The sequence below is a fragment of the Coturnix japonica genome, chromosome 27 (genome assembly GCF_001577835.2).
Source record: "Coturnix japonica isolate 7356 chromosome 27, Coturnix japonica 2.1, whole genome shotgun sequence".
Classification (NCBI taxonomy): domain Eukaryota; kingdom Metazoa; phylum Chordata; class Aves; order Galliformes; family Phasianidae; genus Coturnix; species Coturnix japonica.
The window spans coordinates 4,261,060-4,284,115 of NC_029542.1; the positions used below are offsets into that span (position 1 = coordinate 4,261,060).

At 59.4% G+C, this 23,056-nt stretch overlaps 3 protein-coding genes and 2 long non-coding RNA genes across 5 annotated transcripts in view; 3 read left to right on the plus strand and 2 right to left on the minus strand.

The window, feature by feature from the left end:
• Positions 1–1,190, minus strand: LOC107325274. The gene is made up of 3 exons (XR_001559649.1): positions 1,156–1,190; positions 292–374; positions 1–24 (listed from the first exon to the last, which is right to left on the minus strand). It is a non-coding gene; the product is annotated as an uncharacterized LOC107325274 (long non-coding RNA).
• The window catches only part of LOC107325273 (keratin, type I cytoskeletal 14-like), a 10,301-nt gene extending 1,926 nt beyond the window's left edge, over positions 1–8,375 (minus strand). Inside the window, 9 exon segments of the mRNA XM_015885961.2 lie at positions 5,391–5,542; positions 5,545–5,613; positions 5,702–5,826; positions 5,898–5,930; positions 5,933–5,963; positions 5,965–6,065; positions 6,182–6,336; positions 6,740–6,822; positions 7,784–8,375. Coding sequence (XP_015741447.1) covers positions 5,391–5,542; positions 5,545–5,613; positions 5,702–5,826; positions 5,898–5,930; positions 5,933–5,963; positions 5,965–6,065; positions 6,182–6,336; positions 6,740–6,822; positions 7,784–8,278 — 1,244 coding nt within the window. The 5' untranslated portion in view covers positions 8,279–8,375.
• LOC116652419 lies at positions 6,818–7,560 on the plus strand. Its single transcript, XR_004305421.1, has 2 exons — positions 6,818–7,121; positions 7,237–7,560. It is a non-coding gene; the product is annotated as an uncharacterized LOC116652419 (long non-coding RNA).
• A 10,318-nt stretch (positions 8,376–18,693) lies between the features above and the next one.
• On the plus strand, positions 18,694–20,271 carry EIF1 (eukaryotic translation initiation factor 1). The gene is made up of 4 exons (XM_015885827.1): positions 18,694–18,853; positions 19,073–19,236; positions 19,686–19,787; positions 20,050–20,271. Exons 1-4 carry the CDS (start codon positions 18,823–18,825, stop codon positions 20,092–20,094), a joined length of 342 nt encoding a protein of 113 aa, XP_015741313.1. The 5' UTR covers positions 18,694–18,822; the 3' UTR covers positions 20,095–20,271.
• A 1,874-nt stretch (positions 20,272–22,145) lies between these two features.
• LOC107325197 (gastrin/cholecystokinin-like peptide) lies at positions 22,146–23,030 on the plus strand. The gene is made up of 3 exons (XM_015885828.2): positions 22,146–22,392; positions 22,534–22,731; positions 22,808–23,030. The coding sequence occupies exons 2-3, from the start codon at positions 22,536–22,538 to the stop codon at positions 22,930–22,932; spliced, it is 321 nt and encodes a 106-aa protein (XP_015741314.1). The 5' UTR covers positions 22,146–22,392; positions 22,534–22,535; the 3' UTR covers positions 22,933–23,030.
• Positions 23,031–23,056: the final 26 nt, after the last annotated feature.

Sequence of the window (23,056 nt, forward strand, 5' to 3'; positions counted from 1 at the left end):
CGCAGGGCCTGCTCCGTCTCAAACCTGGAGACATGCAAACGGTCACATTTGGTTCCAGCTGATGGCAGTTTTTTTGTGTTTCCTTGTTTATGTCTGCCAGCACCTCACATCAGTGTGCATGCACAGCACTCCGCAGTGCAGGACTGTCAGGACACTGCTGTGCCCAGGAGGAGATGTGCTCTCCGTGGCCACCAGCAGCCAGCAGGAGCTGTGGGGCAGCTCCAGGTGTATATAGCACAGCCTGGAGCGTGCTGCCCTGTCCCTTCTTTCCCTTGAGAACTCTGCACTTACTTGGTTCTGAAGTCATCAGCTGCCAGCCTGGCATTGTCAATCTGCAGGACAATGTTGGCATTCTCCACAGTTGCGGCAAGAATCTGGGACAAAGAGAAGCAAAAAAGTGAGTGAAAAAGTCATTAGGCAAAGTTGCATGCTGCTGGTGGAGGTCTTGATGGAGAGGACCAGAGCAGCACCCAGCTCCTGCCCCTTGGCCTGGCCTTGCACAAGGACTCTGCAGAGAGGCACAGAGTGTGATGCTGAGCTGCAGCCCTGCCTGGCAGCACTCACTTGTGCAGGTTGCAGCGTGTCCATGTCACCGCAGGCACCGCAAAGAGCCCAACTGGGAGGAAAAGGAGCTGAGGAGGAGCAACGGCGCCCAAATGGCTGCCAAAATTACACCCGAGGTGAAATATTTGTTCCGGGATTTTGAGAAGGATCGGCCATTAATGAGCAGTAATTTCTGTAGCCACAAGCTAATGAAATGCTCGCAGTGAGTTGTGATGCTCCAGGGGATATCCAGAAAGAATCCAGGTGCAAATCTGGAGGTCACTGTGTCCAGCCTGCAGCAGGGGGGGAGGATCTACCCAAAGAACTTCTGAACCACCAACCCCCCATGTTTTTTCCTTGTGTCTGTGCTTTTACCTCCCACAGAATGAGCATCCCATGGGCCATTCCTTTCTTTGTTAAATTCTATCCACAGCCTTGCACCATGCTATAAACTGCAGGACCTGGCTTTAGCATCACTGCATGTCATCTCCAGAGTTCTCAGTACCTATTTCCAGACAAGGCAGCTTTGTTTTCCCATACTGGACCAATCACCTGCCATTTAATCTATTAAAAAGTGACTTTAATGAGAACTTTGATATCCACCGCACCCACCTTGCTGCGCAGCTCCTCGATGGTCCGGTAATAGGGGCTGTTAGTTCCACGCTCAGGCGGGCCCCTGCTTCTTGTACCACTCCTGATCTTCACCTCCAGGTCGGTGTTGGCCCCTCCAGGGCGCGCACCTTGTCCAGGTAGGCGGCCAGGCGGTCGTTGAGGTTCTGCATTGTTTCCTTCTCACCAGCCGGGAGGATGCCATCGCCGCCCCAAAGCCACCCAAAGCCGCCAAGCTGCCCCATAGCGCTCCGACAGCCGCCCGAGCGCCCCTCCAATGCGGCTGCAGTAGTTGCCCCCATAGCTGTTGCCAGCCCCGAGACAATGCGGGAGGAGACGGAGTAGCTGCTGGAGCCCCCGTGGACGCTGGGGGCCGGTAGCGGCCTGCCCGGCCACAGGACAGCCTGCTGGAGCCCCCCCAGGCCCCTGAGGGAGGTGGAGGAGGAGAACTGCCGGACAGTGGTGCTCAATGGTGCAGGCAGAGCTGGGCACAGCGGGCTGGCAGTGCAGGCAGCAGTGCGCGCTTCCCCTGCCCGCAGCCCTTTATAGCCCACGCGGGAGGCGTTGCCGCTGCTTTTTTTTTTTTTCTGGTGCATTCCCGTTGATTTTCGTCACTCCTAAAATCGGAGCCAACTTCCAGATTCGTCATTTTTCCTTTGTTCTGTTCACGCTTTTTGCCATATTTCACTAGAAAGCTCTTATCTCACGAAGGGCGTTTTTATGCTTCTTCCGTTTCCAAGTAAATAGTCGGGTGTGATTCAAAGGAGGAGGCTCCTTGCTCAGGGCTACACTTTAATATTCCTTTGTAGTGCTACCTCTGAAATGGATCTATTCAGGTGATGTTAAAGGGGAGGAATTCAGCAGCTCTTCTGCTGCTCCTGGCCCAGCAGCTCAGTCCCTGTCCGAGCACACAGCAGTGCTGTGGGGCTGCAGCCCTGCAGAGCACACAGTGCAGTGTCTGGGGGTGGGAGAGCTGGGCTGCCAGCACTGAGGTGCAGCTCCCCTCTCTTATCTGCAGGTGAGATTTTCTCTGGCATTAAAAGGAGTTCATCCTTTAGGGCTTGATTAATTCTTCACTTCAGAGACCACCCAGGAGGGGTGGAATATGGAAAGGAAATGAGGAGGAACTGTGCTGTTCTGCTTTTATAAGCAGGAGCCGAGGAAGTGCTCCGAAAGGGCAGGGGATGGCTGTGAGCTGGAGTAACTTAAAAACCACGAGATTCTCCAGGAGAAACCGCAGAACAGCATCCAGCAGATGAAGGTCATAGGAAAAGGAGCTACAGGTCCCTGTGCACTGCAAAGAGCTCACAGCTGGCAGCAGCACGGCTCCTGCTGAAGCTGCTCTTTGCATGAACACCCCGAGCAGCTGTAAACAGGGGAGGACAGAGCTGTGTGGGTCTGCAGCTGACAGCCCAGCGCTAGCAGGGCTCAGTGGGCACACAGTGTGCTGCCCTGGGCGGTGGGCTCAGGGCTCTGCTGCCTGGCTGCAATGCTGCTGCATGCGTCACAGTGCGGAGCGGCACTGGCGGTGGTGCAGGGTGTGGAGGAGAAGGAATTTCTCATGTGTGTGCATGGCGAGATGTCTGACTGCTCCCGGACAGGCCCCGACAGCCCCTTCCAACAGCCAAGTGTTCCTTAGATCATCTGCCAATGACGGGGGGAGAGTTTGGAAATAAGCAACAAAGGTACATTGCTGAGTGGCTCCGGGTGATGCAATTCGTTCTCCTGTGTGAGGAAAGTGGCACAGGGGGGGATGTGCCCATGGACTCCCTTTCCTTGGGCCTTGGCACAGCGTGGAGGCAGTGGGAGAGCAACACAGCCCTCCCCATCACCATCTGTACTCAGTGTCACCAGCAGAAGTCCCTGCAGAACCACATGGTGATCAGCAGAGCCCTCCAGGGGAGCAGGTCAGCAGTGCCTGTACATGGAATTGCCTTTCTTTCATCTCTGGTTTAACCACTGTGAGTGCCATCAGAACACACACAGCTCAAATATCTGCAATGCTTTAATGCTGCCACACGGCAGCAATTAAAATGATGAGCTGTTAATTAAGATGTAAGACAACAAATTAACAATTCTAAGACATTTTCAACACGATCTCCTTTGCACACAGCCACAAATGACTGTGCACTCTCCTTTGAAGGAAAGGCCAATGATTCATGCACACTGTGAGCCCGTTTCTTACACATTTTTGACCCCAAAACGCTCATTCTGTGGCATCACAGCAGTTTCACCTCAGCTCGCTGCTGTTCAGATGTGCACTTCTATCCAACTGCAGGAGGAAAGCAGGGGGGAAGAAGCAGAAACTGCAGGACCAGAACGCACCTCCTTTTATTCTGGAACTATTCAGATTCAGTGTGTTCATAAAGTTTGCCCCAGGATCAGATCACTGTACAGAGCTTCCCTACAAGGTTACAAAGCCACACCTTCATTTCTGTTTCCAAAGTGGTCTTTTGTGTCAGAGGAATTCAGCCCTGGAGAAGTCAGTGTCTTTTGGAACCCAAGCACACAGCCAACGTGCCTGGAGCTGCCTCCTGCTGCGCGGCCAGCACTCAGCTCTGCGGGGTCAGCGCTGCTTATTGGTGCTTGAGGTGGGACAGCCGACATCTGCTTTCCACACCTACCTCACAATTTGCAGTAGCGGGTGTAATTAAAACAGGATCTTGTTAGCGAGCCATTGTTTGCTGTTCCTATAGCTGCAGGGGCATGCCACGCTTTTCTGGGAGAAAAGTGTAACACAGGGATGGATCAAGGTGCAGCTCCCCTGGCCCTGCTCTGCTGGGGGCCAATTAGGGTCTCTGTGGGGCGGTGAGTGGGGCTGTGTCTGTGCCACTCTCCTGCTGCAGCCCCACCAGACCCGCCCAGCACGGGGCAGCTCCACATCAGCACGGCTGCACGGCTGCATTCCTCAGTGCTTTGGTAAATCAGAACTGTCTCGTCTCCCCGTAGATGCAAGCAGACTTGTTGAAAGGGGTCTTAAAACCATGCGGCCGGCTCTGTTCTTACATAGAATTAATAGCACTTTTCTGAGTCATCCCACTGATCTAAAAGGTGGATTTATGAAGTCATGTGGCAGAATGCAGCCAAGAATGTGTCTGAGCTGCTTTCCAGGAACAGCCAGGGCTGCGGGCAGCGCCTCACAGGAGGGCACTCACCTGCCTGCGGGGGCTGTGCTCACTTGGACTCTATTTCCAAAGGGACATAACCCTCTGCACCCCAACCCCTCCCCTGGCAGCCCCCCCACTGCCCCGGCTGCACTGCACAGGGTGCTCACCAGAGCCCTGTGTCCAGCAGGTGAATAAATGGGAGGCCTGGCCAAGCAATGAGACGAGGTGCAGGTGCAAATGCCAAAAGCTTTATTTGATGCCCACACACAGCTCAGTGCTTACAGAAGGGGACTGGGCTGCAGTGGTGCTGCACAAAGCGAAGCTGCGGGACCGGAGTGGAGCGTTCAGAGTGCAGCCTGTGTGATCTGCTCACGGGAGGAAATCACCTTCCCGTCCTGCACCTCCTCAAAGATGGTGCGGATCTGGCGTGTGGTCACAGGCCCTGCAGGAGGAGAAGGAACTGTTCTGTATGGCAGTGCTGTGCCAGGGGTTTCCTCTTACCCACACCTTAACAACTGCTATTACAGTTGCTCCACACTGATGATCTTCTAAAATGTGTTTTTGGTATATTAGGAGAAAAATTTCTGCCAATTCACACTTTGAAAATGTCATAAAATAAGAACTGCATTAAGTTAGAGAGTATTGGTCTGTGGCAGGAAGGTGCTATGGATGCAGTCTGTGCTTCAGACCTGAGGGGTCCTCACCTTCTTTCACAGGCTGTGAGGCGTAGTGGGAGGACATGCTGCAGGGAGAAATGAGATAAGGTCAGAAAGGGAAAAAAGAGAGCAGACACTGAGACAAAAGCATTATTTGAAGCCCTGCCTTTCCTTCTTATACCTGCCCTTGTATGGTTATAAGGGCTTCAGGAAACCACTTTGTGTTATGTTAAGAGGAAGACAGTGCTGGGGCAGTGTGTGCCGGGGCTCGGGGCACTATGGCAGCCCATTCCCAGCAATGTGTTCCCTGTTCTGAGGCGCACAGCACTGTGGGACCCCCAACTGCGCAGCAGCATTAGCAACAAGGGGAACTCAGTGCATGCCCAGCATCAGGGCATGAGCTCAGAGAACGCAGACCTTCACAGCCCCTTCCCACCTCTTGTCCCCACCCACAGCCCACGCAAACCCCACGCACTGAGCATCCTCGCCCTCCAGCAGCCGGCGGTACGTGGCGATCTCCTGCTCCAGGCGGCACTTGACGTCCAGCAGCACCCGGTACTCGTGGTTCTGGCGCTCCATGTCGCAGCGCAGCTCGGCCAGCTGCTCCTCCACGCTGGTGATCATCGCACCTGCAGCTGGGCCAGCTGGGTGCCGTAGCGCGCCTCGGTGTCGGCCAGGGGTGCCCTCCAGTGCCGCTTCTGCGTGTGGAGGAGAGGACGGCTCAGGGTGATGGGGGCGGCGGGGAAGGGCCCCATCCCCACGCCGGCGGGCAGCGGCCCCACGTACCGTGCTGAGCTGGGACTGCAGGTCGATCTCCAGGCTCTGGATGGTGCGACGCAGCTCCGTGATCTCTGTCTTGCCGCTCTGCAGCTGCTCCGTGTTGATGGCCACCTCACGGTTCAGCTCTCCGTCTGCAAGAAGCCGAGCCGCGCGTCACAGCCCGGTGTGGGCACAGCCGTGGCCGCAGCCGCGGGCATCCAGCTCACCTTGCTGAAGAACCACTGCTCGGCGTCCTGCGGTTCTTCTCCGCCAGGCTCTCGTACTGCTCCCCGCATCTCGGCAGGATCTTTGGTCAGGTCGATGCCGGGAGCTGCGTCCATCTCCACGCTGATCTCTCCTCCCACCTGCCCACGCAGCGCGTTCATTTCCTAGGGAAAAGGAAAGGCAATGTCACAGCCCTAATTACAGATGGCTCTCACCCCATGCTGACCCCTCTACCCCTGGATATAAGTTTACAGTCCCAGTGGGTGCTGGTGCTGCGCTCACCTCCTCGGTTCTTCTTCAGGTAGGCCAGCTCCTCCTTCAGGTTCTCAATCTGCATCTCCAGGTCGGCCCTGGACAGGGTCAGCTCATCCAGCACCCTGCGCAGCCCATTGATGTCAGCCTCCACGCTCAGACGCAGGGCCTGCTCCGTCTCAAACCTGGAGACACAACAGCAGTGACCAAGGATGCTGAGATCACATCTAGTCGTGGCAGAGCTCCTTGGCTGATGCTCACATTGTGCACTGTGCACAGTGTCACAGCTGGCAAAGCAATGTCACTTGAGCCCACAACTCAGCCTTGTCTTGACATTACTGGGCCTTAGTACTGCTCTGGGCTTTGCTAAGCTGCATGCATGGAAGGTGAAAGCAAAGCAGCCCACTGCTCACACAAGCAACAGTGAAGTTATGGAGCACCTACAGGATTTAGGTAACTGGCTGCTTTGGAAATCACATCTTCATTTTGAAGGCTTTGTTTCCAAGCTGCCTTTCTGGGTCTGGGATGGGGATTTTCACCAAACACCTCTGCAGACCTTGTTCCCTTTTTCCAGGAGATGTGACTTACTTGGTCCTGAAGTCATCAGCTGTCAGCCTGGCATTGTCAATCTGCAGCAGGAGGTTGGCATTGTCAACGGTGGCCCCCAGCACCTGGAGGGAGGAAGATGAAAAGAAAGCACTGGATGAGCATCAGAAGCCCAGGGAGCAGCGCACACTGAGGCTGTGATGACAGGGATGGGTCTGGGGCAGCCAGGGGCTTTCCAAAGCCTCTGTGACCTCAGTTTCCAACATTCCATCACTAAGTATTACAAAAGGCAGACGGAGTCATGACAGATGTGAGATAACAGCACTGGTTCCCATGCCTCAGAGCACAGGGTGGTTATGCAAGGGTCAATCAGGAATCACCGCTCCCACCCCAGCACACAGCAGCACTGCTGGTAGACCTACAGGTCAGCAGGGAGTTTGTGCGTGGCAAACATGGTGCCCGTTGGTCCTGGGACTGCAGAAAAGGAGACTGAAAAGAACAGGTACCTACAGCCTCTGATGCTTGTATTACAAATATAGGAGCAAAGAATGCACACTGGGAGAAGACTGGAGGCAGAGTGTGGGAGGACATTGGCTCTGATGCAAAGGAGACAGAGAGGAAGGGGTTTCCCTGCATCCCACACCAGCATCCCAGAGCATCTCTGCTGTACATGGCCTCCCCTGGAGCAGGACAACAGTCTGCAAAGTCTGTGACTGAGAGTTTACAAACACCACCTTCATGTTTACAAATCTCACCTCAGTGTTTACAAATATCACTGCGCTCCTTCACAGTTTGCAGACACCTACAACTATCCCAAGTACTGGCTTTAAAGTCTCAAGAAAAAGGCACGTTATGAAAGCAGACTTGTCCATATTTCTTCATCTTGGCTACTTTTACATTAGTTTCTTCCAGTGAAAGTTATCTGTATTTACATCTAGAAGAATGCAATCAGAACTGAGCAATCTCTGAATTTCCATCCTGACACTGCACAGGTATGGAGTGGCTCTCACCATGTGTGCTGACTGAGAGGCAGCACTCTGCTTAACATCTGATGGGGTGTCCCACCGTGTGCACCACCGCACCCACCTTGCTGCGCAGCTCCTCGATGGTCCGGTAATAGGGGCTGTAGTCGCGCTCAGGGCCGGGCCCCTGCTTCTTGTACCACTCCCTGATCTTCACCTCCAGGTCGGTGTTGGCCTCCTCCAGGGCGCGCACCTTGTCCAGGTAGGCGGCCAGGCGGTCGTTGAGGTTCTGCATTGTTTCCTTCTCACCAGCCGGGAGGATGCCATCGCCGCCCCCAAAGCCACCCCCAAAGCCTGCCCCAAAGCTGGCCCCAAAGCCGGCCCCATAGCCGCTCCCAAAGCCCCCACCGAGGCCCCCTCCAATGCTGCTGCAGTAGTTGCCCCCATAGCTGTTGCCGAGCCCCGAGACAATGCGGGAGGAGACGGAGTAGCTGCTGGAGCCCCCGTGGACGCTGGGGGCCCGGTAGCCGGCTGCCCGGCCACAGGACAGCCTGCTGGAGCCCCCCCCCAGGCCCCTGAGGGAGGTGGAGGAGGAGAACTGCCGGACAGTGGTGCTCATGGTGCAGGCAGAGGCTGGGCACAGCGGGCTGGCAGTGCAGGCAGCAGTGCGCGCTTCCCCTGCCCGCAGCCCTTTATAGCCCACGCGGGAGGCGTTGCCGCTGCTTTTCGTCACCCCTGACACTCGCAGCCAAATTCCGGAATCATCACTTTTCTCGCCCCTGTTTCACATCTTTTGTCACTTCCCACCAGCATCGCTGCAGCACACCAGGAGCTGCTCTTTCCGCTTTCGTTCCCAGCACAGCTGTGATTCAGGACGGCGGCTCCTCGCTCAGGGCTACGTTTTAGCATTTCAGTGTTGCACCTGAGACATGGAGGTGCTCACTGCAACTCCACCCTGCGCTGCTGCATGAAGTAACAAGTGAATCCCCTGTGACACTGTCCTCAAGCACCCGATATCCTTCAAATCTACACATTTATCTATTTGGGTTTTTAAAGTGCCTGAAGCCAACATAAGCTGCTGACTTAGGAGCTCTGAGCATCCATAATCTGTATGTAGGGCTGAACCAATGCCAGATGGAAACCTTCCAGCCAGGACCTCTATCCAGGACAAGCACAGACCTGGCGGTACTTTGTACTGATACTGTATTTGGCAGAACCCTGTAATTCAAAAGAGAAGAAACTGCGGTGGTTTCTGCTGACATAGCGGTGTAGGGTGAATCTGTGCAGAGGTCGGAAAGTCCCCACAGCGATGGGTTTCGGTCACTTAAGGTGCAGGCACCCACTGCTTCCAGTGGCACCTGGGTTGTGGCTTCAGACCTGACTGCTTTCCTGCAGCACCTTCCAGCAGCAGCTGTGGCTTCTGCAAAGTCTGTGCCTCCATTCCCGCTGTCACTGCTGTGACAAGGTGTGATGCTCAGAGAGACAAGGGCAGACAAAGAGAACTGGAACTGCATTAGACACCCACAGCCAGGACACGTCGCACACAGCTCCCGATGCACAGAATGTGATCAGCCCTTTGCTGTGCTCGTGCCTCATATGGGTCGGTGTTCTGCTGCAGGTGTGGGGCTGCAAGGCAGCAATGCTGAACTTGCCAAGGCAGCGCTGCCTGCATGGGGGATGTGGGGGCACAGGGGGAGCAGCACAGAGCAGAATGGGGGCTGAACAGCACTGCCCGGAGCTGTGCAGGATGGGGCCACACCTGCACCAGTATGGAGGGACTGGGCGCTGTGGTTGTAGCAATGTGGCTGGACTGGAATTAGCCTGACAGGCGGCAGAGGAGCAGGAAGGGAGACACTGCGCCGTTGTATTCTTTGCTTGGAAAAAAACAATCCCTTCAGTGATGCGGCGCCAGGTGTTGCACTATGCAGTGGAAATTCGCACACCCAAGCTGCTGGCCTGGCTGGCTCCAGAGATGTCATCTGAGACATAAGAGAAGTGATTCTTGCTTTTAGCAGAGGTTCCTGTGAGGCAGCGATGGAGTTATGGGGATTAAGCAGCTTTTGTACTTCTCTCCCGCGGTGATCTCCTTCCTTCCCGAGGCCCCTCTGGCTGTTTTCACATTCTAAAGAACTTAACTGATTTTGGAGCTGCTCAAATATTCCCAGAGCCTCACCCTCAGTAATTCGGGGTGCCTCCTTCCTTTCATCTATTCCCCAAAGATTACAACAGTAACAACATCCAGCTGCATCCGTGATGCACCTCAGGGCCTTCACAGGGAGTTGTGCTGGGCAGTGGGACGGAGCAGCCCAGCCCAGGTTGGTGCAGGACCCTCAGCTGAGGGCTCTGCTCTGCAGAACAGCCTTGGAGCTCGTTTGCTCTGGATCTGTGTTGTGATTCTCCATGCTCTGCCAGTTGGGCTGCTGGTGCCACGTCCTCCTGAGAGCAGGGCACGGGGCCTGGCAGCAGCAGGGTGCAGGGTAGCACTGCAGCCCAGGCAGATGTGTGGCTCTGAGCTGGCTGCTGGCACGCTGCCGTTTGGTGCGGGGGGTCGGTGTTTGCCAGCAGTGCTGGTGGCACAGCGCTGTGTGTGAGCTGTGCTCCTCGGCCACCCCTGTGCTGAGCCGTGCAGCTGTGCTGAGATTTGCAGCTGTGCTGACTTTGCTCACACTGTGGCTCTCAGCGAACACTTTGTGTCATTCCCATGTTGGGCAGACCCTGTGCTGAGCTCTGCCTGCACACCCAGCGCCCCACCACATCCCAAACCCAAAGCTGACAACTGCCACAAAGAGGCAAAGCTCTGCCACAGCCCCAGGGTGGACAGACCCGAATCTGGGTCCATTGATACCATCAGAATACAGAAGTTCAGCCCACAGTTAATCCCGCTGCTGCCCAGACCGACCCTCCCAGAATCCCCGCAGCGCTGCCCCCCCCAGCTCATGGTGGAAGAATTCAGCCTCGCAGGCTCCTGAGACACCCACAGTAAATTCCCCTGAGATAAAAATACATCACAACATTCGGGAGACGCCGCCGGCGCCCGTTCCAGCCGCAGATGCTATCTGTGCTGCAGGTGTGCGGCGTGGGATGGGGCTGAGCTGCAGCAGGGACAGCTGAGAGCTGAGGGATGCTGTGAAAGGCCGGGGTCAGCGTGCTGGGCTCGCCTCAGACAGCAGCACTTAATTGAGCCTTTAATGAAATGAATGAGAGCTAATTAGGAATCAGTGCGTTTCCCCTGTGGGCCAGCTTCTCCTAAATGCAATTCACAGCTCTGCAGGAAGAGCTGAAGGACGCGGCGCTGGGAGGGCTGCGTGGAAGGGATGGGCCGTGCCCTGCTCTGCTCCATAGGGCTGAACAGCACCAGGATGGGTAACAAATACACCGAGGTGTGGAGTGAAATGCACTGCCTTTCTTTTTATCTCGGCTGCTGATTCTTTATCATTTGCTCGAACATGCCCTGACAGCCCCCACACATTATCTGGAAAAAAGCATTCTTAGGTTTGTTACCATGAAAGGAATCTTTATGGTGTGTGTGCAATGGAAACTCCCTCCTGGGCAGACCCGGGGCGTTCAGCCACAGGCAGAGGCTGGGAGAGGGATGATGGCAGTGAGAGATGGGAGGTGGGTGCTGGGCAGTGGGTGAGTGGGTGATGCTTGAGGCCACCCAGCTGTTCCTGACAGCAGGAGGAACAGGTTACAGGCAGCAGTGGGACCAGCAGGGAGAGGGACTGATAGGAGGGGAGCTCACGGGGGTGACTTTTAGGAAGGAAGTCTGTAACACGAGGGTGGTGAGGCACAGAGAAGCTGTGGGCGCCCTGGAGGTGCTCAGGACCGGGCTGGATGGGGTCCTGGGCAGCCTGCTGTGCTCCATTGGTGCCCCTGAAGGCGCTGTGGTGCCGTCCCAGCCCCGCTCAGCTCCCACGCTGGGCAGCAGCCGCTCAGAGCATCCCAGGGCCGGGGATTCCCTGGTGCAGAGCCCAGAGCTCTTCCTGGGAATCCCTTCGGGCTGCAGTCAGGGGCACGGCCAGGGCTTGGCGAGGGAGAGGCAGAATGACAAACCAGAGCCTGTTTTACCCCAGACAAGCTCTTTGTGTCTGAGAAGAGCCAAACTCTCCAGCTATCACACAGTGTTTCAGCTCTGTCTGCACAGCCGTCCCCAACCTTTGGAGTTTCCCACCTCTGGTGTTTCCTCACCCTCGCCTTGGCAGCGTCTTTCCCCCTTTGAGCTCGGGATGCCGTGAGCCCCGAGCCGCGCTCTGCGGGTGTGAGCGCTGGGAGCTGCGGGCGCTGCGATCCCGGGGCTCTGTCCAGGGAAGCCCCCGGTCCTTGGGGGGGGGTCGGCCGTGATCCCGGCCCCTGGAGGCGGCAGTGCCGGTGCGCCGGGCCGTGCCTCCACCCGCCGACAGCGCAGCGCACGACTCGCAGCACTTAATGGTTTTCCGTGCGGCGTTCAAAGCGAAGGGCCGCGGGCGGGTGTCTGGCACCGCGCTGGGATCTGCCCGGGCCCGGCACCGCGCCTGGCACCGCGCGCATCTCGCCTGGAGCGCGGCCGATCCTCCCGATAAGCAACAGTGATTATCAGCCTGTTCGTCGCATCAGCTCTTAACCGTGTTGTTGTTGTTGTTATTTGGTTTTTGGTGTTTTGTTTTTTTTTCTTTTTTTTTCTCATTCTTATTTATTTGATTTTTTTCAATCCGAATAGCTGCTCTCAGACACTGCAGGGCAGCGAACCCTGGGGGTAACCCTTCATCCCGGCACCCTCCGCCACGTGCCGCCACCCGGCGCTGCCGTCACGGTGTCCCCAGGCGGGGGGGGGCACACGGAGCGGGGCGGCGCGGGGATGCGCCGGGGCTGCGGGACAAGATGGGTCAGGGTCGGTCCCACCGCAGGGACCCCTGAGCCCGACGGGGCCGCGCCGATGAGCGGATCGAGCCCCGCGGGGACGCGCCGGGCGCTGCCGGAGGCACAAACGCTGCCCACGGGCGCCCTCAGCTGGCGGCGGAGCGGGACGGGAACGGGAACGGGGCGGGGAGCGGCGGGGCGGGGCGGAGGAGGCGGGGGGTGCAGCAGCGAGCGGTGGGTGCACGGGGTGCTATTATCTGCAATCCACCGGGCTGCGGTGCGGGATGGGCTGTGCGGGTACTGCGGTGCGAGCAGCCGTCCCTGCCTGCAGCCCGCAGGTGCTCGCGGTGCGGGGCCTGCAACCGGTACCCGCAGACACAGGGCGTGGAGCCCCGCACGCAGCTCGGTGCTGCTCCGGGTCGGGCTCTGCGCCGATCCCCGGCTGACAGAGCCGAGCGCTTCTCGAGTGGAGAGGGGAGGGGGCGGCACACAGACGTGTGAGCGGTGCACATGTATGTGCCAGAACGTGCACGCAATTCTGCGGGTAGTTCTGAGTCCCTGCGATGTGCGGCACAAGGAGCCGCCCCGCTCGGAACCGGCCGTGCAGCCCCGACTGAGCTTCTATAGCTGCGCCTCTGCTCCGCCGCAGCCCCCGACCCGCCCCAGCCCTTCCCTCCGGGATGCCCCCGGTGCTGATCCCGGCTGTGCTCCCTGCACAGCCCCCCGTGGTGGGGCAAACACCGGCCGCATTGCGGCTCCGAGGGGGGATTCGGTGCCCGTAGGCTCAGGGCTGTACGAAACGGGGCCGCGTGACTCCGGCCGGGGAACCGCGCTCCCTGCGCTCGGTGACGCTGCGGGACGGAGCCGGGCTCGGTGCAGCGCGGGGTACCGGCCCCGTGGGGTGAGTGTCTGTGGGACACGGGGCTGTGCGCTGCCGTGGGGCGCAGCCCGGAACTCCGCGCGTTCCCATTCACGCCTCGTGCCCCCACCCGCCCCGTGAGTCACGGCGGCGCGTTCCTGGGGCAGGAGGGGACAGGTCGGTGCGTCACCCGCCCGCTCCCACGCCCGCGGCTGGGGCTCGGCTCGGCTCCACGCTGCGACTCGCCCGGCGGTAATTACAGAGCACTTCACAGGGTTCGCATTCCTCCCGGCCCACGCCTGGGAAACAGCTTTCACCATCGGCAGGAGCCTGAGAACCAGCTCTCCGCCCGCACTGCTCTGCCTGGGGAGCTCGGTGGGCAGAGGGACCCCATTGGCCTCGGTTCGGGCTCACCCGCACTGCAGGCACAACCAGCCCAGCGCTGCTGCCTGGGGGTCCCACAGCTCCGGGGGGCTCATTCCTGCCCCGTCCCTGTGCACTGCCAAGCAGCCCCACACATGGCACAGCTGGGTGCTGAGCAGCCAAACCTGTGGGCTCACAGTGTGTGGGTCTCAGTGACACAGACCTGGGGGCTGCACTCTGGTGTCCCCAGGAGGTTGGAGCCTCACGAGTGGCCATGTTGAGCCAAGGAGGTCCTTCAGCCCTCACCCTGGCTGGCACAGGTTGGCAACACAGTGGCTGCTCTGGGCTCAGGCCTGTGGGTGAGAGGGGGAGATGTGGGACATGCTGAGGGGTCAGAAACCAGCCGGGTGTCAGCACTGCACACAGGGCAGGACTCACAGCACAGACGGGTCTGCATCTCTCCTGTCCCCAGCACCTCACCTGTGGCCCTGGGGAGCTGTGGGCAGCCCTGGTCCAGCTTCACTGATCAGCTCCACTGACTTCCAGCCGCCCCGTGCTTCCCACCCTGTGCTGGGAATTGGGGTCACCACGGTGCTGCCATCCTGGCCAGCATGTGCTGCAGCACTGAGCAGTAGCAAAAGCTGCTGGAGTGTGAGCTTCACTGCAGTGGGGCCGTGCAGCCCACAGCAGTCACAGGCTCATCTGCGAGCACTGGGATGTGGCTGACAGCAGGACAGCATCTGGCACAGCCAGTATTGAGCCCAGCCAGTGCAGCACAGGGCAGGAGCTTTGCACTGTGTATCCGCACATGGCATGGAGCACAGCTGCTGTGCCCACACCATGGCCGTGCTGCACACCCGGTGCTGCTCCACACTCAGGCACAGCTCCATGTCTGCATCCCTGCCCACCTCCTCTGCTGTGACAGGGACCCCAAACAACGTTCAGAGCATCCCCGGAGCTCTGCGGGGTGCAATGGGGGCACATTGTCCTGCAGCGTCTCCCGGGAGCTGCTGGGAACGTGGCATCCAGCGCAGCGCCCAGCCCGGCTGTTTTGCAACCGGTGCAGGCGGTTCCCGGCACGCCCGGCTGACAGCGATGGGAACGGGCCGGGACGGAACCACCGCGCTGCTCCCCGCCCGGCGCTGGGCAAGTCACGGCAGGGCAGCACGGCCCCGAAATGGGCTCCATGGGAGTGCGGATGGAGCCCCCCCCCAACCAGCCCTCGGGGGTCCGCTGTGCAGCCCCCGCCCCAGGCTGCGAGGCAATGGGCTCAGCGTGGGGCCACGGCTTGAGCTGAAGCTGCTGCTGGTTAGGATGCAGCTGGGGTCTGAAAAACAAAGGTTGAGATCCACATGGAGCCCGTCCTGGAGCAGGGCAATGCAGTGCACAGGCAGGGTCAGCACGCTGTGGTGCTGCTGGCCATGGGGAGCAGCCGACCTCAGCCCCATGGGCTTCACCCAAACCTGCTGCCACCTCAGGGGGGTCCTGGTGAGACTTGTCATGGGGCTGAGAGTTGTGGAAAGGCAGCAGTTTGTCTTGGTGTGTCTGTCCGGGGCAGCCTGTTGGCAGAGCTGTGACCATGGCAGACGTGCTGCTCAGGGTGACAGCAATCCCCAACTGGGGCCTGATACAGGCAGCAGCTCCAGTGCCAGCAGAAGGGCAGCAGGAGATGTGGGGCCTGCAGGGATGGCAGCGTTCTGCAGGCAGACGGGCACTTTGCTCACGGATTTCCCCCAGCCCAAAGCAGGGCCGGTATCGGGGCTTTGGCCAACCTGCACACAGCCCATGAAAGTTCCCTGTTTCCCTTCCAGGCCGGCTCAGATGAGGGCCCCGTGGGACGGGCAGAGCATGTGGCTGCTGTTGTACCCCTGAGCCCGGAGCACACAAGGGACAGAGCAGCGGGACTGGCAGCACCGGGACCACGCTGCCCCCACGGACCGGGCCCGGGGAGCACGAGGCGCTGGGTGCCGCTCCCCTCGGCCGGGCCGGGCGGTGGCTGCGTTGTGTAAGCGGCCGGTCCCCGCGGCGCTGGGCTGTGCCGGGACGGGGCTGTGCCCGGACGGGGCTGTGTTGAAGGCGCTGGCCGGCGGCCCATGTTTGTCCCTCGGGGAGTTGCTGCGTGTAGGCAGCGCCGAGCAGGGAGCGGCCGTTCCTGCACACACCTCGTGGGTTTTGCCTCGTAAGGGAAACGCGAAATGGGGCACGGCGGGTGCTGAGCAAAGGGCTTCGGCTGCATCGCCCCGTCCCTCAGCTCAGTCAGCAGAGCGGGGCTGTGGCTCTGCCTGGCACTGCCAGCTCTGCTGCTGCCATTCCTGCTGCTCACACCAACGGCAGCCCCGGTCCTCCCAGCGCCTTATTCCCATTTAACTGCATGACCTCTGAGGTCCCTTCTGATCCAAGCTGTTCTATAACAGTGTGGGGTGCAGTGCTGTGCAGGCTGCAGGGCAGCTCCTGGCTGAAAGGGGCTCTGCCTCAGGCCCCACTGTGCACAGCAGCTGAGCACGGGGCACCCACACCAAGGGCCTCACTGTCCTGCCCTGAGCACTGGAGATACCCCGTGAGTGTGCACCCAGGACAGGGCCCAGACCCAGCTGTTGTAAGGCACCAACTTCCCATGGCTGGGAGCTGCCCAGGGCTGGGCCCAGCTCACATCTCCCCATGACCTCTCCCTGGCATACAGTGGGGAGCACTGTGCTCCCAGCCCCACTGTCTCTGCTCCCCAGGAGACGTGCTACAGCCCTGCTGCCAGAGTCCCACTGTGCTCCTCTGCCTCAGCCCCAGCCCAGCTGCACCCCACTGGGATCCGGCTGTGAGCAGCCCTGGCAGCTCAGCCCCTTCTCACAGCACCTCTTTACCATCCTTCAGCCACAGTGTGACCCTGGTGTGCCAGCAGCAGGACAGCGGGCACACCTGGCAGCAGTGCCCATGCTGACATGTGGGAATGGGGCTGAGAAATGCTGAGCAGAGCAGTCCCTGATGCGCTGGCACAGCTCTGAGTCAGCCCTGTGCCTCTGTCGGGAGGCTGAGCATGAGAACCCGCCCAGCCCCCTGTCCTGCGCCCTGAGCTGCCTTAATGCCGTGCCTCAGCCTCTCCATAGGAGAAAACACTTTGGCCTCATTCCCCATCACTGCTCAGAACCGTCCTGTGGTGTGAGCAATGTGTGTGAACCTCACCCAGGGGGGTCTGAACCATCCTACAGCCCCAAGGAGTAATGCAGGGCATGGACGGGATGGAAAGGGATTCAGTCTGCTTTTCTATGGCAAACCCAGAGCACGATGCAGCCCCAATTGTAGGCAGGGGGATAATGCATGATGTACAAGCACAGTTTGGAGCTGCCACCCCCACCCACAGGAGCTCCCAATTCCCTTCCCCATGGCACGGCCATGGCCATGTGTCCTTGCACAAGGAGGAGCTGCACGGCCCCCATTGCTGCAGTGACTGCCAGGCAGCACAGAGCTGAGCCTGCTCCTGCTTGCAGCTCAGCAGCTCTCCCAGCCAGCCCCGTGCTCAGAGCTCTCCTGGCACCTCGTGGAGAGTGGAGGTTTCACAGCTGGGGATGACAAGGCTGAGCAGTGCAGGAGGAAGGCTGCAGCCCAGGGCAGGGCAGGACCCGAGGGAGCAGAGCCTGCCCTCAGCCCCACGCTGCAGGACACCATGACAGCAGCACAGCACGGCACTGCTGGGGGAGGCAGGAGCTGAGGGTGAAGCAGATGCAGCACAAGGCAGGATGGGACACATTGCTGTGCCTGGGGACACAGAGCCGGGAGCTCCCCATCACATCCCTGTTACTGTGCCTCCATCCCAGCCCTGAGCTCGGGCGGGCAGAGATCAGCAGCATCGCTCCGTGTTTTTCCAGGGTCTGCCACCTTTGGGCATTGCCAGGACTGCCCACATGAAGGATGCCAACCTCCAGGGCTCCCTGCACGGCCTCTGCCCCAATGCTGTGCTCAGCGCTGCCGTGCTGTGGTGCGGTCCAGGAGCACATTTATTACTGGTGCTGCTTTGACCGATGGGATCGAACAGCAGAGATGCGGCTGATGCTGACTCCGGTCCGTGCGGTCACAACGAGGCTGCGGGATGTCGGAGGAGAAAAGCTGGTTTCTAGGAACGTGCTGCGGGGACGGAGCAGCATCGCCACCCCGTGGGCAGCGCGGGGCCCGCAGACACCGCTCGGATGGAGCCCGGCCGGGGGATGCTCCATGTTGGCGGAACATTGAGCAGGAATGGAGCGGTGAGAAGCGCCGTGTGATGGTTGGAGGCGGATGTGGAGCAAGGTCACGTTTAATGGCAATTTTAGCCAGTGCTGCAGCCCATAATGACACGGAGAAGGGGCAGATGCTTCAGGAACCAGAGACACACTGACATTAGCTGAGCAGCAGCTCCGAGCAGCACAGCTCTGAACATGCAGCTTATCAGCACCCAGGGGTGTTTCAGCTCCATATGGGCCCATGGTCCTGTATGGGATGTGCTGCTCTGTGCCCCATCAGAGCCCTGTTATCACATCAGAGCACTGTTATCACTGTTATCACTGTTATCACTGTTATCACATCACAGCTGGATGTGATGCTGTGCACTGTGTAACCGCTCTGTGCCGCATTGCACTGAGCAGCCCGGCTGCAGCCGCTCTCAGAACACAGACCCGGTTCCGTTCCGTGTTGTGCCGTTACACCCGCCGTTCGGTTCCGTTCCGTTCCGTTCCGTTCTGTGTCCCCCCGTCCCAGAGCTGCCCGAGGCCCCCCGAGCCACCCCCGCTCTGCGCATGCGCCAAACCGCGTGCCACCGCCCCCCCCCTTTCGCGAGGCTTCGAACTGCGCATGCGTGCGGCTCCCGTCGTGCCAGTCGGGGCGCGGCCGCGTTCGGCCGTACGTCGTGACGCCCCGGCGGGCCGGCCAATCACCGCGCTCGTTTCCCGTGCGTGCTGACGTCACGCGGGGGAGGTATATAAGCGGGCGGTGCCGGTCCCGCCCCCGTGACAGCGTCCTCAGCCGCCGCCGCGAGAGCATCCTCCGTCTCAGCCGCTCGCGCCGCCGCCACCACCCGCCGCGCCGCCGCCTCCGCCGCCGCCCGCCGCCGCCGCCTCGCCCAGGGAAGGGAATCGTATCGTATGTCCGCTATCCAGAACCTCCAACCCTTCGGTGAGGCCTTTGTGCGCCGCTGGGCCCGGCGGCCCCTCCCTGCGGCGGCCCCGCCCCGTGGCGCAGCTCGGGCCGCGTGACGTCACACGGGGGGGAGGGGGCGGGGCAGGGCGGTGATTGGCGGGCGGGACGACCAATGGAGGCGGCGGACGGTGACGGGCGCGGAAGGGCCAATGGGACGCGGCGGGGCGGGCCGGCGCTGACGCTGTGTCCCCGCAGACCCCTTTGCTGATGCAAGTAAGGGTGATGACCTGCTGCCTGCCGGCACTGAGGATTACATTCATATAAGGATCCAACAGCGAAACGGAAGAAAGACTCTAACCACTGTCCAGGGAATTGCAGATGATTATGACAAGAAGAAACTTGTGAAGGCGTTCAAGAAGGTGGGGGGGGGCAGTGGGACACAGGGGGGGTGGGTGGGATGGGGGCAGTGGGGGGCTATAGGGGCTATAGGGGGCTATGGGGGCTATAGGGGGATATAGGGGGCTATAGGGGGGCTATAGGGGGCTATGGGGCCTATAGGGGGGCTATAGGAGGCTATGGGGGCTATGGGGGCTATAGGAGGGCTATAGAGGGCTATAAGAGGGCTATGGGGGCTATAGGGGGGCTATAGGGTGGGATGGGGGCAGTGGGGGGCTATAAGAGGGCTCTGGGGGCTATAGGGGGGCTATAGGGCTATATGGGGGCTATAGGGGCTATAGGAGGGCTATGGGGCTATAGGGCTATAGGGGGCTATAGGGTGGGATGGGGGCAGTGGGGGGCTACAGGAGGGCTATGGGGGCTATAGGGGGGCAGGGGCAGCAGTCCCAGCTGATCCTCCTCCTTTCCCCAGAAATTTGCCTGCAATGGAACTGTGATCGAACACCCCGAGTATGGAGAAGTGATCCAGCTGCAGGGCGACCAGCGCAAGAACATCTGCCAGTTCCTCGTCGAGGTAAGAGCTGCATTGCTGAACTAAGCACTGTAATAACAGGGCAGAGCCTCATGTTGTACAATAGAGCAGTAGAGAGAAGACGCTGCTCCTGTTCTTGCTAAAACATTTGCTCACATTGTCCTGTGGGATTTTGCAGCCTTGTTTTTGTTCCACGCTGTGGGACAAAGCAGGATCTTGGCAGTGCTGTGGTGCAGACGGTGCATGGATGGACACAGAGGTTTGTGTGCTGTGAGCTGCTATAAAGTGCGTTTTTTTCTTGCAGATTGGACTGGCCAAAGACGACCAGCTGAAAGTCCATGGGTTTTAAGTGCCCGTGGGCCACCGGAGCTTTATGCAAGAAGATTTCCTTACAATGAGATTCCCATCTGTCCCTTGTCATAAGTTTAAAACCAGTCGGTTTGTGTAATGTAACATTCTTGGGTCCACTGTTCAGTCTGGACGAGTGTAATTCAGTGATGTAATAAACTGACAAGAGCCCATGCTATCTCGTCTTGCTGTCCCTCATTTAACAGAGGTCATTTGGGCCTTTAGCTTCAGGCTGGACGATGCCACAAGTGCCCCCAGCTGCTCCCACTGAGCCCAGGGACTGCCCCCATCTCTTCCCTTCTATTCCTTCTGCTTTCCATGGGCAGTGACCGTGGCCCTGCAGGGAGCTGCTGAGCTGCAGGACCCTGTAGGTTGTCATTCCTGGTGGTAGAGGGATGTGGGGGAGCTGAGCAGGAGCTGTGTCCTTAATGCTGGATGGCTGCAGCCCTGGCAGCTGCTGGTGTCACACAAATGAGCTGCTGTACCTGAAGGAACTGGGTTAAACTTCTGACAAGGGATCGACTTTGGATTAATGTAACCAGTATCATTGTAAATAGAGCTGCAGAGCTTACGTGTTACCAGCGGCTGCTGCCTGATGCCCTGTGAAGTAACAGATCTTTGGTTTCATTTTTAATGTTTTCTGTAATGTATTTAAAGTCTTATTTAAATAAAAATGGTTTTGAAAAGTGGTGGCTTGGTGGGTTCAGTTGCATTTTGAGGGCAGAGCTCTTTGTTATGGCAGTGGCCGTGTGCCTGTGTGAGCTCTGCTGGGCCGGGCAGCACAGTGTGGTGTGACCCAGCACAGGAAGGGGAACACAGAGCAATGTTGGTGCTGTGCTTCCTCATCCATGGCCAAAGCTGAAGTAAACAGCCCATGGGCAGAGGCTGAATCACTCTGTCACTGGGCTGGACTGTCCCAGCCCCTGCACCATGTCCTGTGTGGTTTGTGGGGTTGGTGCTGCTGCTTCTAAAGGCTGCTTGAGGGTTGGCAGCCCTCAAAATACGAGCTTTGTTCATCAGCTTGCTGCTGTGGGAGGCTCTGACTTCCAGCCTGGTTTCCATTCAGCTCACCTTGCTGCCCTGTACTTCCCTGTGAGACTTTGCTCCCGGAAAGCAGTTTGCTGCAGTAGCTGCTTCTCAGCCATCAGCAGAGGTACCAGCACCGCTCAGAGCTGCCTGCACTGAGGGGCATCCAATGGTCCCTGCATTGGGTGCAGGTGCAGCCCCACATCACAGCCCCACAGAGCAAGGGCTGCAGGGAGCAACTGAGCAGCCATCACAGCACCCATCACAGCAGCCATCACAGCACCCATCACAGCAGCCATCACAGCACCCATCACAGCAGCCATCACAGCAGCCATCACAGCACGGCTCATTTGGCCCAGATTGAGCCATTAAAAGCCCAAAACGACAAAACAATTTGTTTGTTCTTTGTAAAAATCGCTCCCCAGTGGGAAGCATCGATCAGCGGAGGAGCGGGGCTGGCTGCATCCTGCCCATCCAAAGCCCATTTGTTTGGGGTTTATCTGAGGCGTGGTGCCCTTTGCAAACACGGCCAGGGCTGGGGCAGATGTTGGTGCGTCACCGGTGCGTCCTCTGTCAAAGGGAAATGTTCCCAAACACGCACGGGATGAGCTCAATACCGGAGGAACTGTGGCTCGGTGAGATAACAGCAGCCCCGTGCTGCCCCACTGATAGCAAGGGGGGGGAGCAGCCCACGAGCACCGCGGTGTGGGGGTGTGCGGAGCTACAGCCTGCTGTGTAATACAGCTCTGCCTCGTAGCTGTGTGCAGCCACATACACATATATATGATGACCTGTGTGCCTACATCTGCCTCTGTGTACGACCAAGTGTGCACACACGAACACACAGTCCATACGTGTGTTTGTGTCCAGCATCACAGTGTGAAGGGGCCCTGCAGCCTCTGAGCGCCCCATAGACCCCCATGTTGTGGTGCAGGGCACAGAGCTGTGGGGCAGCTCAGGATGGAGTTGGTGTGTGTGTGTGTGTGTGTATGTGTATGGCTGTCTGTGTGTATGGATGGATGGATGCACACTGTGTGTGTATGGATGAGTGCACCTATGGATAGATGTGTGTATGTGTGCGTGCAGATACACGGATCCGTGTGTGTGTGTGTGTGTGTGTGTGTGTGCGGACGTTGCGTCCAGCCCCGCGTATCCCGGTGCCCCGAACACGCCGCGGTCGGAGCCGCCCCGGGGCGGAGCGCAGCGCCGGGACCTTCAAAAGTGCGGCCGGATCGTGGGGAGCAGCGCGGAGCCCCCGGAGGAGCAACGTGAGGTGAGAAGGGGAATGGAAGGGGACGGGAGGGACGTGGGGAGCCCCTGGGAGGGGTGACGGGGCGCTGGGCACGAGCACGTTGCTGCCCATCCCTCGCCCCACGTTGCGGGCTGCAGCCCCGCGCTCCGCTTCCCTCCGCAGCCATGAAGACGAACGTGTTTCTCGGCCTCGTCCTCTGCGTGGCGGTGACCGGCTGCCTGTGCCGGCCGGCAGCGAAGGCCCCGGGGGGCTCCCACCGCCCCCCCAACAGCCTGACCCGGCGGGATTGGCCCGAACCCCCGACCCAGGAGCAGCAGCAGCAGCGCCTCATGTCCCGCTTCCTGCCCCACGTCTTCGCAGGTACCGCAGCTCCCGATTCCGACCCACCCCGACCCCGGCCCCGGCCGGTTCTGACCCCGTCCCTCCACCTCCGCAGAGCTGAGCGACCGCAAAGGCTTCGTGCAGGGGAACGGGGGGATGGAGGCCCTGCACGAGCACTTCTACCCCGACTGGATGGACTTCGGCCGCCGCAGCACCGAGGATGCAGCTGATGCTGCGTAGCTCCACGCGGAGCCCCCGCACTCAGCGCAGCTCTGGTCCCGCAATAAAGCTTTGGCACTCCCAGCTCTGCTGCTTTGACCCGTCCTTGAGGTTGCGGCTGCGGGGGGAGCACAGCACACAGCGC

Bases quoted from the DNA above. Each gene is read 5' to 3' on its own strand.
- EIF1 (XM_015885827.1), top strand. From the start codon at position 18,823: ATGTCCGCTATCCAGAACCTCCAACCCTTCG. The intron at 19,237-19,685 runs GTGGGGGGGGGC...TCCTTTCCCCAG, and splicing joins TTGTGAAGGCGTTCAAGAAG to AAATTTGCCTGCAATGGAAC. The intron at 19,788-20,049 runs GTAAGAGCTGCA...TTTTTCTTGCAG, and splicing joins TCTGCCAGTTCCTCGTCGAG to ATTGGACTGGCCAAAGACGA.
- LOC107325197 (XM_015885828.2), top strand. From the start codon at position 22,536: ATGAAGACGAACGTGTTTCTCGGCCTCGTCCTCTGCGTGGCGGTGACC. The intron at 22,732-22,807 runs GTACCGCAGCTC...CCACCTCCGCAG, and splicing joins CCTGCCCCACGTCTTCGCAG to AGCTGAGCGACCGCAAAGGC.